The sequence below is a fragment of the Indicator indicator genome, chromosome 11, assembly GCF_027791375.1.
Source record: "Indicator indicator isolate 239-I01 chromosome 11, UM_Iind_1.1, whole genome shotgun sequence".
Taxonomy (NCBI): Eukaryota; Metazoa; Chordata; class Aves; order Piciformes; family Indicatoridae; genus Indicator; species Indicator indicator.
Window position 1 is genome coordinate 3,778,221 of NC_072020.1, and position 13,854 is coordinate 3,792,074.

A 13,854-nucleotide genomic window follows, 5' to 3' on the forward strand; every position below is an offset into this window, starting at 1 on the left:
AACCTGGCTGCTTCTGTGATACATTATGTGTGCACATTCCAAATTAATTTGGAGAATGGTAGCAACATTTTTGGGTGAGTGTGCATTATTCAAACAAAACAATGCCACGGACACCAGTTGAATGTTTTGCACTCCTTGGGAAGCTCATTAACGTTTCCAATAATTACCATTTGCCACTGAAATCAAAACTCAACCTCACAGAAAACTGAGCAGCATGGAAGAATATCCAATAGTATTTCTCACTGTTGCATATGGTGCTGCTTTTGCCCATGACATCAGTTTAATAGAAATTTTCAAGTAGCTATTATCTTCCTTAATAGGAAATGTTGGGCGGTAAGGAGTGCACAGATTTTTATTCACTATTTCTACCAGCTAGCTGAACTTCTGGAGGTGCATCTTCCTATTTTCTGAAAGCCAAATGCCTGTGATTATAGCTACAGTCTTACTAATCAGCACTCTAACACACAACCAATTTTTAAACTAGCAGAACGTTAACCATTTAGCTACTTCTTAACATACCTCAAAATGTTGATCAATCAGTTCAAAATATTCTTGCAGGGGAATTGAGCCAGAAAAGGTACAGGCAAAGTCTTTGCAGTTTTGCTTCTTGAAATGTTCTTCCAGTCGAAGGGTGAGCTCTTTTGTTATCAGCCAAAGGTCTTCTAAGTGATCACTCTGGATCCTGTATCGCTCTTAGAAGACAAGAACAAGTACCAGACTAATAAATGTGTGTCCAACCCACAGGCATTCACTGTACAACATAGGTTGGAGAACACAACAATTCAACTTGCTCACTGGATCCAAAGTCTACAAGATTTCTGTGAGGGAGACACACTTGCTAGTGTTAAAGGAATACTGGTACATTATTGGGGTCACTCCTAAAGTTCACAGGCTCACAGGATGTTAGGGGTTGGAAGGGACCTCCAAAGATCATCGAGTCCAACTCCCCTGCCACAGCAGGACCAGAGAATCCAGCACAGGTCACACAGGAACACATCCAGATGGGGCTTGAAAGTCTCCAGACAAGGAGACTCCACAACCTCTCTGGGCAGCCTGTTCCAGTGCTCTGTGACCCTCACAGTGAAGAAGTTCCTCCTCACATTGAGGTGGAACCTCCTGTGCTGGACTTTCTATCCATTGCCCCTTGTCCTATCACAGGACATAACTGAGCAGAGCCTGTCCCCTCCCTCTTGACCCCCAGCACTCAGATATTGATAAGTTAGGCTAAAAGAGAGTATTCAACAGGCAATTTGGAAGCACAAAATAAAACCAGTAAACATGACTGCTTACTCCAGAGTGTGGGCCTGTTCATGAAGAACCAAAGCAGCTCTGAAGATCTACCATAACAAGGAAACAAGAGATCTACCATAACAAGGAAACAAGAGAATTACTGGGTAAGAAGTCATAGCAGGCTGCCTGCAATTCTCTGCCATAACACAACCCTAGTGAGCTTTGCTGAGGGCTGGAAGCAGAACCAGGCTCAATTCACTTCACCATGGCAGGAACCCAGCACCCTAAATATCTGATAACAGTGGCAACAAACCGACTCCAATCCACCTAAAATCTTGAATGTCTTTTGGAAACAGAGTTATCAGATAACACTCACAATATAGTTTTTATTACAACTCCACTTCCAGGACAATCTTCTAGTAGGAAAAGTCAGACAACAACTTTGCTTAGATATTGCTATGCCTCAGCCTAGGCACAGCTAATATTAGAAGGTGACTTTTACCCCTCCATGCACTATGGCTTTGTAAAAATGGCTTAGTGTGAAAATGAAAGTGACTGAAACCACAAATCCTGTTGGGCAGTGTTATCTGTCCCAAGAAAGTCATTTAAGAGATCTCAGTAAATTTCAAACTGCCAAGTTAGTGGGATGAGATTTTATTTCTGTTGTTCCCAGTCCACATTTGTACAATCTTCTCTTCAGTGTCCAGGAAATCAGAATTAACTGGATCTTGAGAGGAAAACATTGTGGAAAATCTGAACACAGAGCTGTTGGAGTGAGTCCAGAGGAGGCCACAAAGAAGATCCAAGGGCTAGAATACCTCTGCTATGAGGATAGGCTGAGGGAACTGGGGGGTGTGCAGCCTGGAGAAGAAAAGACTCCAGGGGGACCTTAAAGCTGTCTTCCAGTACCTGAAAAGTCCTACAGGAAGGCTGCAGAGGGACTTTGCATAAGGGTGTCTGGAGACAGGACAAGGGGGAATGGTTTGAAGCTGAGGAAAGCAGGGTTAGACTGGAGCTGAGGAAGAAGTTCTTCAGTAGGAGAGTGGTGAGACTCTGGAATAGGCTGCCCAGGGAGGTTGTGGCTGCCTCCTCCCTGAGGGTGTTGAAGGCCAGGTTGGGTGAGGCCTTGAGCAGCTGAGTCTAGTTGAGAGGTGTCCCTGCCCATGGTGGGGAGGTTGGAGTAGATGGTCTCTGAGCTCCCTTCCAACCTGAGCCATTCTAGGATTCTATGATCATAGCAGCAGTTTTGTTTTAATTGTTTTTTTTTCCAAATAATCACTTTCAAACAACAATTACTTATTTCTTTTCATTGCTCATCCATCAACATCCTATTCAAAAGGAGACACAGAAATGCAGCTACGCAAAAAAAGAGTTGCAGGGACTTGACACAAATAGTTCTCTTTTTCTTGCCCTTGTTGAGAAGGTTCACAGTAAATCAGATTAACCAGAATTCTTTGGAACTTGAATGCACTTATTTCAAATTTTCCTCAACGTTAGTAATTCAAGATTGTTTGACATTACAGCTGGCATCATTCCCAGGATATGTATTTCACTGACTAGAGAATGACAAATTTTGTTTACAGTGTAACAGGAAAGAAGCAAGTTTTATTTAAAAACATGCCTGTTAAAGAAAAGCACACCATCTGCTAAAGATAACATTCAACCTAATATCCATTTTTAAAACACTCACAATGTAATGGCTGGACTTGGATGTATCATCATACTTTGCCTTAAGTGATTTTTTCCTTGAGGGAAATTAGCTCAGATGTTTTCAGGCCAAATCAACAGTCATTCCATTTATAACTGACGTATCTAATACATTAATGGCTTAGAATGGGTAGGACTAATTTCCTCCAAAATGCATATTTGGTTTCCATACATTGTTTGTTGGTCAATACAAACACAATCTAATTTTACCATGGCCTGAGAGCATTGCAGGCATTTGCTTTCCATGATCTTCCAGCTCTCAAAAAAGATGAATTAGATTCAGAACTTGTTAAGAAACTGAGAATCTTTAGAGTGTTTAGTACAACTTAACAGAAATGCTATGAAAAAAAACCCTAAATAAATAGCTGTGCTTCTGCTCATCTTCTGCTTTTAGAGCAGTTAACCAACTTGGGTTAACTTTTTGTTACAATAAGCTCTGCTACCATTATGACAATAGATTTTTTTTTTTTTTTTAAATCTCAAACAGAAAAGCAGAAGACTGAGTTAGGTTATCCCACGGTAAGTTACAGACATGTGGATGTGTGGTTGGAAAGCTGCTCCTTGGGGAGGGACCTGGGGGTATTGGTTGACAGTCACCTGCACATGAGTCAGCAGTGCCCAGGTGACCAAGAAAGCCAATGGCCTCCTGGCTTGGACTAGAAACAGGGTGGGCAGCAGGGACAGGCAGGTGATCATCCCCCTGTGCTCAGCACTGCTGAGGACACACCTTGAGATTTGTGTGCAGTTCTGGGTTCTTCTCTATAGGAAGGACATTGAGGGGCTGGAGAGTGTTCAGAAAAGGGCAATGAGGCTGGAGAAGGGCCTGAAGCACCCTGGCTTTGAGGAGCATTTGAGGGAGCTGGGGTTCAGGCTGGATGTTAGGAAACATTTCTTCACTGAAAGCGTTCTCAAACATTGGAATGGTCTGCCCAGGGCAGTGGTAGAGTCACCATCCCTGGGGGTGTTTAGGCAGCATGTGGACCTGGCTGGGACATGGTTTAGTGTTGACTCTTCAGTGATGGGTTGAGGGTTGCACTGGAGGACCTTGGAGGTCTCTTCCAACCAGATACATTCTGTGATTCTGTTACATACAGGTTACAAAGGGTTTTAACAAAACAATGAGTGGTCCAACCAGCACAACCTACATTAAGAATGGTTGCCCATTCTAGAACTTCTTCAGAAGAGGAAGTTCTAGAAGATTCAGTTCACTTCCAGCTAGAAAGTTCACATCAGCAGAAAAAAATCGCAGCCCCAATTAGCAATCAAGCCTTCTTTACATTTTGATTAAAAGACAGTTCTAAAAAAAATCAGAAAAAAGAAACACCTTAAAACTTTAATCCACATGGGGTATGCTTCTTTTCAATATGTACTAACTGCCAAAATGAGTTTCTGGCTGGGTTTCTTTGCAGGAGTCCTGTTGACAGGCTGAACTAACATACTAAATTACTGCACTGATCAAAACAGCTCTGCTAAAACAGTTAAAACAAAGGTGAACACCAATGTCTTCCATGTTTGCAGCTTCAGCAGTAGTGAAACCCAACTGAAGCTGCAGCCTTTCCCTGCTACATGGAGATCTCCCCATTCAGAACGTAAGGTCTGTTTGATAAAGGCTATGGAAAAGGAGGTCTTCTTCTATTGTCCCAAGATTAACTTTTCATGGAAAACCAGAAATGAGGACTGAGCAGTCCTAACAAGCTTTACTTTCCTGAAACTTCTAGTTCTTCTAACACTTCTAGCCACAATTTCTCTAGCCATACCACTTCATTACCCCAGAATGATAATGCTGCCCAAGCACTTTTATACAGTACAAGCTCAGTTTAAAGTTACATAGCAGAATAAGGGCCTCCCAAACAATCCATTACTTCATCTGCCTGTATTAGCTCCACAGAAGAGCTGTCCAGTCAAGCACAACCATTTTAGCTATATGAAATTCTACCACAAAATTTTCTTTTACTTAGGGATGGTCACTGTTCCTAAAAATATCCTGAACTATTCTTACCAAACCTTTTGCATTTTTAAAAACAAAAAACGTTTTACTTAAACAGGGCAGGGGGAGGTTGGTTTGCTTAGCCACACCAATCCAACACATGAAATGGATGGTGGAAACAGGCTGCTAACACAGGTGGCATCACAAAACTCGTCTGTTTTATGAGGCAATAATTCCCAGACAAGAAATGAGTGTTCACACCAAGAGAAACAGATATGTTGAATCTCCTTTGTGAAGTGAACTTCACAAGGAAAGCAGCGTGGGAAAGTTTAGAGTAAGGCTGCAAGTGTCATTCCTAGCTGGTGAATAAACAAACCTGAGAGGAGAAGCTTGAGGGCTTGGGGTGGGGGAATTGAAAGTTTATAGCCTCACTAGAAACTATAATGTATTTATTATATAGATACAAAACTGTCTCTTGACCAGCATCACATTTAGCATCTATGCAAAACAAAGTGAAAGATTTCAACTGTAGCCCAGAAAAATAATGTTATTTAAAATCTAAGGGATTGGAAGGGTTTAATACAGCCTGTCAGGGCATGTTTAGCTAAAAATTGTTCATGTTCCTCTATTTAAACAAATATTAAAACCAAACAATAAGCCAGCATGCAAACAATGCATGCACAAATCGATATCAAGTGATTGCTGGTACAATGAAAGTGTCTCTCCCAGATAGTTTCTGGGTTTAACACATTTGATTGCATCAAAGAGAAGGTATTTAGTATTATCTCAGAGCTGACACCAGCAGTATTTACACAACCCATCACCAATACTGATTTTCTAAAACAGTGAGGCAGATTATTTGTGTGTCAAAAGAATATCCCATCAACAAACCAGATCCCAACTCCTCACTCTAAACAGTTGTCAAAGCATTCACAGAGTGTTCCATCTGAGCTCTCTGCAATGTGCAATAGGGCATTCCAGCTTCCCCAGGTGTTGGTTTGCTCTGTTAAATGAAGACTTTGTGCTCTGCTGGCATGGCAAATGCCAAAACACAACTGGACTAACTTGGTTCCAATGTACATGGCAAGAAAGAGTGAGTTGAGTAGTTGTACAGGGCAGGACCACAAACTCTCCAACATGAAAAGAAACTGTCATTTTCAGAGCCCAAACTCACTGGTGGTTGGAGCATGGCTACTTAAATCACTGCCCTACACAAGAGACACTGGAACAGGTAACAGCAGACCTACTGCATATAGGCTGCATCCAGAGGAGTGTGGCAAGCAGGGCAAGAGAGGGAATTTTGCCCCTTTACTCTATTCAGCTGAGACCCCACCTCCAATACTGGTGGTCCCCATCACAAGAAGGACACAGAACTGTTGGAGTGAGTCCAGAGGAGGCCCACAAAGATGATCCAAGGGCTGGAACACCTCTGCTGTGAGAATAGCCTGAGGGAGCTGGGGGTGTTCAGCCTGGAGAAGACTCCAGGGGGACCTTAGAGTTGCCTTCCAATAGCTGAAGGGATCCTACAGGAAGGCTGCAGAGGGACTTTTCCTAAGGGTGCCTAGCAGTAGGACGAAGGGGAATGGTTTAAAAGCTGAGGTAGAGTAGGTTTAGACTGGATCTGAGGAAGAAGTTCTTCAGTAGGAGGATGGTGAGACTTTGAAGTATGTTGCCCAGGGAGGCTGTGAATGTTACCTCCCTGGGGGTGTTGAAGGCCAGGTTGGATGAGGGAGGCCTTGAGCAGCTGAGTCTAGCTGGGAGGTGTCCCTGCCTACGTTGGGGAAGTTGGAGGAGATGATCTCTGAGGTCCCTTCCAACCTAAGCCATTCTATGATTCTGTAAATATACTAGGAAGGACATTGTATCTACAAGTCTATACTTACAAAGATGTACAGGCATCATAAACCAGAGACAGGCATTTACTTAAATGTACAGAAGCAAATAAATGTAATCTGATTCCAAATTAAGGTCAAAGATACTGAAATTTAGTAGACAGAAAACTTCTTTTTAATTCCTTTCCAATATTCCAGTAGATGACTGCTTCCAAAGACAGGTGTTGAAATCCTTGAGGAAAATGGGGCGTCTTGCATTATTACAATGCCAGCATTATTTCATTTAAAAAATAAACTGCTAAAACCTAGAGGGAAACCATAGATGCATGAAGTGGTGGTGATTAGGCCTCTTTAATATCAATAGCACTTACGTGATGTCTTTGAAGCAAGAAGAGTGGTCTTTGAACCAGCTAAAAACTGAAATCCCAGAACATTTGCCTGGTCATCATCAGATGGATCAACAAAGTCTGCAAGAGGAAGTTAAACACAGTTTTCTACAACCTGACACTGATAGCCAACAAACACCAAGCCATAGCCAGGACCACATCAACCTCTGCATGAGCAATTTAGGGAAGGCAACTTGAATGAGACTGCTCCCCTTCTGAGGCCTCAGAAGCAAGGAGCAACACTAGTGGCTTGCTATGCCCTGCCTTCATTCACAGGCTCAAGCTGAGCCACACATTCTTCCCCAGCCTGGAAACAAAAGGTAGATTTCTCAGAGGTTCACTCTTCATTACCTACAAAGAATTGTGATTGTTGTACAACCCAAAGACTATCCCATTTTACTGGCTGCAAGGTCAGCTTTAATTTAGATACTTATGCAAAAATTGAGAGGAAATTATCATGACAAAGTTTTAAGCACGATGTCTTTCCATCTTTCAGGACAGAGCACAACAAACACAAACTGTCTACTCTGAAGTCCATGCATGACCACCTTCCTTTTCATTCTACTTAGTGGATCAGACCAGGTTAAAAGGCTCAGTTTTAGAGATCACTCATTTCAAAGCTACTCCATGTCACTCCTCCCAACTTTCCCCTAAAAATAAGGCAAACAGGTAGTAGAAGAGACACAATTTTTATTGAACACACCAAGAACCCAAAGTTAGTTCAACGGACCATGAGCAGTATGCACCTTTTTTAACTTCCCTGTCACTGAAAATGGGATGAACAGAAATCAGCAAGATTTTAGCACCTTTTGGAACACATTTGGCTTCTGCTTGGTGTTGTATTTTCAACAATGTATCCCTAAGCTGAAAATAAAACATAATGCTCTATTTTGAAAGCATTATTATTGCTTAACCACACTAGAAGTTTCTGATTAAAAGCCCAAAATGCAGAGCTCTGAAATAGAGTTCCTCTGGTCCCAGTATTACACAGCACACTCATTTCAAAGAGAAGGGATATTTCTCCTCAAAGGGAAGCAAATTACCAGAAAACCCAACTGTGCCTACTCCACTGCTCTCGGACAAATGTACTATGGAAATGGTTCAAACAGATTAATCTCCACCTCAAAAACATCACATTCAAGTTGTTGGCCCATACAGTTCTCAGGAAACTGTTCCAGAATCTTAGTCCTTTGAAGTTCAGAAACTTAATCTCTGCCAGACTGAACTTACTGACATCACTTTGTAAGCCTTGTTTATTCATATCTTCTTGTGTTAATGTGATCATCTAGATTCATGATACAGCCACAAAATATTTATTCCCTTTTTTTGTTGGTTTGGGTTTTTTTTTTTTGCCTGTGATGAAGCTAAATGAGTCACTTTCAATTCTCCTCTCCAAATCCCTAGGTAATGTTCATAGCCTTCTTCTACACTTTTGAATTTGCATTAATTTTTATTTAATATCAACAACCAGCACTCTGTGTGCCAGTGGACAGTAACATGATACTGGTTTGCTGGATGGAAACATTTTGTCTAATGCCTCCTCAGTTCTCATTTGTTTGCATTATATTGTACCACAGAGATTTCCTTTATCTCCTTTATCTCTTCCAAACTATGAGCACATAATTACAGTAGAAATATTTATAGAATGACACTTCAGAGTGCTCACTTTCACTCTTGTTTTTCTAGTCCTAAATGGCACCTAATTCCTCCTTGATATTATTTTAATATTCTGATTATCAAACCTTGCTCAGGTTTACAGCTCAGAAAGTATCACTAATATCATGGCTTTTTTTGGTGCAAGAAGACTAATGGAATTACTACATACAATCAGCTCAAGAACTTCACAAATCTTCCTCCAAGTCAAGTGTGCCCTTTACATACAGTTATCACTTTTGAATTGCCCTGCTTATTTTTTTAATGAATGACCATGTTTACTCCATTACAACACAACTGATGAATTACAGTATTCTCTAGATACATAAAAATGAGACCTGTATCATGCCCACTGCGTAGAGAAACAGTTTTACCAGAGAGTAATCAGCCCAGACAGATTATTATTGAAATATTCATAGAATCATAGAATCATAGAATCAGTCAGGGTTGGAAGGGATCACAAGGATCAGCCAGTTCCAACCCCCCTGCCATGCCCAGGGACACCTCACACTACAGCAGGCTGGCCAGAGCCTCATCCAGCCTGGCCTTAAACACCTCCAGGGATGGGACCTCAACCACCTCCCTGGACAACCCATTCCAGGCTCTCACCACTCTCATGGGGAAGAACTTCCTCCTCATGTCCAGTCTGAATCTCCCCACTTCCAGTTTTATTCCATTCCAAATATTATGTCACCATTTCTTTAAAATTGGATTAGAAAAGAAAAAACTCCAAGGTGGACCTTAAGAGCTGCCTTTCAATCCCTGAAGGGATCCTAAAGGAAGACTGCAGAGGGACTTTTCATGAGGGTGTCTAGCAATAGGACATGGGGGAATGGTTTGAAGCTGAGGGAGAGCAGTCTTAGACTGAAGCTTAGGAAGAAGTTTTTCAGCAGGAGGGTGGTGAGACCCTGGAATAGGCTGCCCAGGGAGGTTGTGGCTGCCTCCTCCCTGGGGGTGTTGAAGGCCTTGAGCAGCTGAGTCTAGTTGTGAGGGGTTCCTGCCTATGTTGGGGAGGTTGGAGCAGATGATCTCTCAGGTCCCTTCCAACCTGAGCCATTCTCTGATTCTATGCTTAACCTTAGCTTTGTTCATCACCTCATTACTTCACAGAAGCAATCCCTGTTGGAGCTCCTCACACGTTTTCTATTACAGCCATATTTAACAGCATACCTGGGAAAATGGTGAGAAAACTGATGGGAGGTTTATTGGTATCAATGGTCAGCTTGTGGTTTGCTGCTTTTGAAGGCTGAGCTGGAGAGCAAATTAAGCGCAGAGGCAGCTTGAAGTTACACTGTGCAACTTTTGGTACTCCTAAAATGAAAGAACACAAACTCACCTTCCACATCCATATGTCATGGCTCATATGAAGACAGAAAAGTCATGAAACTGACAGCTACACACAGGTTATCACTCAAGGAATCTTAGCAGGTTTAGTACTAAAATGGAGCCAAACCATTTAACAGTCATCCTAGCAAACCATTCTGCTAAAAATTGTTTGCTGCTTCGCTGATCTCTCACAATGAAAAATTATTTCTAAGACTCATCTGGGGGGAAAACATTCCTACAAGGTTCAAATTCATCCCTCTGCTTGTCAGTGCAGCAGCTCTTGTGGCTGGCTGATAATGTCTCCAAGAAACTCTTCTCCAGCAGCTTGTAAAAAAAGCAAATCAGTGTAAAAGGAGCATTAAAAGCTTAAGACAGGTCCTCAGAACTAGGATATCCCTGGGTTCCAAGGAAAACTCCAGAAATCCTACTGGACAATAAGCCCATGACCTTTCAGAATGATTCACTCAACTGTGTTGCCTTCATCATCCAGTGGGAAAACTGAAATCTATTCTTGATGATAAGACAAATGTCTTCCTATTGAACTTAGATATGGAGACTTATCAACAGGAAAAAAAACAGTGACAAAACCAGCCAAAAAGACTTGGAACTATTTTTATATTTAAAACAAGAGGTTTTCCTTGTTTCAAGCCAGCTTTTCCTAGATAGTCTTCTCTCAGGCTGCCTCATCATGAATGTCATTTTTTCAATATTTCAAAGGCTAAATAAAAACTAAACCAAATAACGTCTGGCTTAGGGAGCAGACCGGGGAGATTTTCAGCTGATGATTCCAAAAGAGCTATACATAAGAAAACCAAACCAAAAAACTTCAACAACATTTATCACTACATAAAAAAAAAAATTCTTGCTGGGAAATGCTTTCAGAATGCTAAATGGTAGTAAAGAAAAACAGAAGAGTAACAGAACTCCTTCAATCCTTTGGTGTTGTGTTCAGTAATACACCTCTCACTTGATCTAGAGCTGTGATCCGTTGCACAATGTAAAATTTTAGCACTGTATTAAAGAAAAGCAAGTGGGAAAAAATCAGATTCTCTTCAAATCTGATTCAGATTCTTTCAAATCTGAAGCACAAGAGAAATTTTGTAATATTATCTCAGCAGTTAATACTATTTAAAGGTATACTATGCACTCACCTGATAAGACAAAACAGTGCCATGCACTGTACATACAATTACAAACCAATTATTCACCAATCTTCGTTGTATTTGAAATAGAGCATTGATGTATGTGACTCAAAACATCAGCTCTGTGATTTAGGATATAAAATATTCAGAGAATTTTGGGGTTTCTGTTAGTGCTGTAACCTAAATACATTTTGGACCACACAATCCTACAAAGTTTATTCTTGGTGAACACAAAATTCACTTCAGCATTTAGGCTTTCACCTCGACTAGAAATTTCTTAAAATCTAAATCTTCATTTTCAGGAGGTTACCTTATCAAATAATATGCATTATATCTTCAGGATGTTACCTTCATAAATTACAGACATTATCTTCACATAGTTTTTACTACTTGAATCATTTTTTTAATTACTTTGTGTAGCAGAAATTTGCCACATGGTGCTAGTTATTCTCACAAGGAAGAGTATTTAATGAGGTGGTTCAAGCACCTCAAGGTTCCCTGAAATATCCAGAAAAGGAAGGGAGCCATTACCAGAGTTACCTGCTTTGGGTTTTTTTACTTACTGGGTTCATAAGAGCATAAGTATTGAAAACCAAGACTCAGCTATGCACACATCTGCATTTACAGCTTCTGCAAAACTGAAGTCTCTAATTAATAGATAAAATAATAACTCCCTCCCAAATCTGCTTTACTCCACATGCTGTCACTCATGAAACCATTCAGACTTTACCTTTCTTTTTTTTTCTTTCACTCACCTTCAGGATTGAGCTCTACCAGAGAGGCAGCAACAGGGCAAAAGAGAAAGAAAAAAAAATATTACTAAAGATTACTTAAGATGCTGCTTAAAAATGAAAAGGAGATGTAGTAAGAGGTTTTAAAGAAGTCAAGGCACATTTGTTAAGGAGACTATAATAAAGACACAGCACTAGCCAAAAACCAGACATGAGACCACAGAATCCCATCCAGCTGAGTGACTCATTAAGGTTCAGCTGCATGAATCCCACAGACATACAGTGGAGATTGATTTGGCCACAAATCTGAACAACTTGAAAAACAAGAGGCAAAAGTCTCTATTTGGATAAAATAAAATCACAAATGGACTTAATTTCTGTTTACTAATGTCTTACACTTAATTTCGTTGTCTTCTACAGTATCGGTATGCAACTGAGTAGAATTATCCCAGCTTAATAATTTAAACAGCTATCCAAACATTGAGCAAGACTGTAATTATTCTCCTTTATATAGAAGTCTTCCAAATTCTACCACTGAAGGGATGTTTAAAAATCTCTGCAGCTCCCTGATTTTGTTTTATGTCATACCTTGTGGGGATTTGCATAGAAACTCAAACATCCTGAAGATTTAAGATTTTATTTCCCTAACCAAAAGGCTGTCAGAACCAAATTTAATATCTAAAATAGAAACATAAGCTTAATTAATATCACCTGAAAAAAAAATATTACCTTAATTTCCCAGTGACAAACTTCACAGAATCCTAAAATGGCTTAGGTTGGAAGGGACCTCAGAGATAACCTGCTCCAACCTCCCCACCATGGGCAGGGACACATCTCAGCTAGACTCGGGTTGCTCAAGGCTTCATCCAGCCTGACCTTCAACACCTCTAGGAAGGAGACAATCCTCACTGGGCAGCCTATGCCAGTTCTCACCACCTTTGTACTGAAGAAGTTCTTCCTAAGATCCAGTCTAACCCTACTCTCCCTCAGCTTCAAACCATTCCCCTCTAAGTTTGATACTCTGGTCTTGCAGAGGAAAACCACAGCAGCCAGACCAGCAAGGCAAAACCCAAGCTTTCCAAATCAGAGGATCCAAGATATTCAAATGCACCACCTATAGAGCCATACCACAAGACCTGCCCAAAGTCACAGCACAATGTTGGGCACACCTCATTCACAAGGAATAAGAAGTCAGAGTCACAATGGAGAGGGACAGACCTTGTCCAAGCTATTCATGAAGGCTCTCCACAAAAAGGGAGGAGCATCCTTTTCTGTCTCTCACCCTCTGCACATTATCTGCAAGTCTTGTCTAAATATCAAGTCTTTAAAGCCCTGAGTTTCAGTTTTGTCTCAACCATTTCAATCATCAGACAGTCTAGACTACGATAAACACAATGTTTCAAGTGAGAAGTGATGTGAAGTCACTGCTTAAACAAAACTGTCTACATAAGATAAGGTCCTAGAGACCACCACCCTTCACAGAAGGTCTAATTCCACATCACAGGCTCACAGGATGTTAGGGGTTGGAAGGGACCTCCAAAGATCACCCAGTCCAACCCCCCTGCCAGAGCAGGACCAGAGAATCCAGCACAGGGCACACAGGAACACATCCAGACAGGCTTTGAAAGCCTCCAGAGAGGAGACTCCACAACCTCTCTGGGCAGCCTGTTCCAGTGCTCTGTGAGCCTTAGAGTAAAGAATTTCCCCCCTTGTGTTGAGGTGGAACCTCCTGTGCTGCAGCTTACAGCCATTGCTCCTTGTCCTATCAGAGAGCAAGGGAGATGCATTTTTTGGATGTCATTTTACTCCACTTCACCCTTCCATTTGTGCTGGCACAACACTCTGCTTGCACAGTGAACCAAAGCAGCAGATCTGGCTCAGAAATGGCTGTTGATTGTGTGAGCACAAGATGGGAGGAGG

The 13,854-nt window shown here is 41.3% G+C and overlaps 1 protein-coding gene across 1 annotated transcript in view; it reads right to left on the reverse strand.

Annotated features, from left to right (window-relative positions):
• Window positions 1–13,854, reverse strand: part of BBS9 (Bardet-Biedl syndrome 9) — a 166,907-nt gene that overhangs the window by 105,681 nt on the left and 47,372 nt on the right. Inside the window, exons 14-17 of the mRNA XM_054385111.1 lie at window positions 11,959–11,973; window positions 9,906–10,046; window positions 7,068–7,163; window positions 520–692 (exon numbers count right to left, since the gene is read on the reverse strand). Of these exons, the coding sequence (XP_054241086.1) occupies window positions 520–692; window positions 7,068–7,163; window positions 9,906–10,046; window positions 11,959–11,973 (425 nt within the window). The remainder of the gene's footprint in view (window positions 1–519; window positions 693–7,067; window positions 7,164–9,905; window positions 10,047–11,958; window positions 11,974–13,854) is intronic.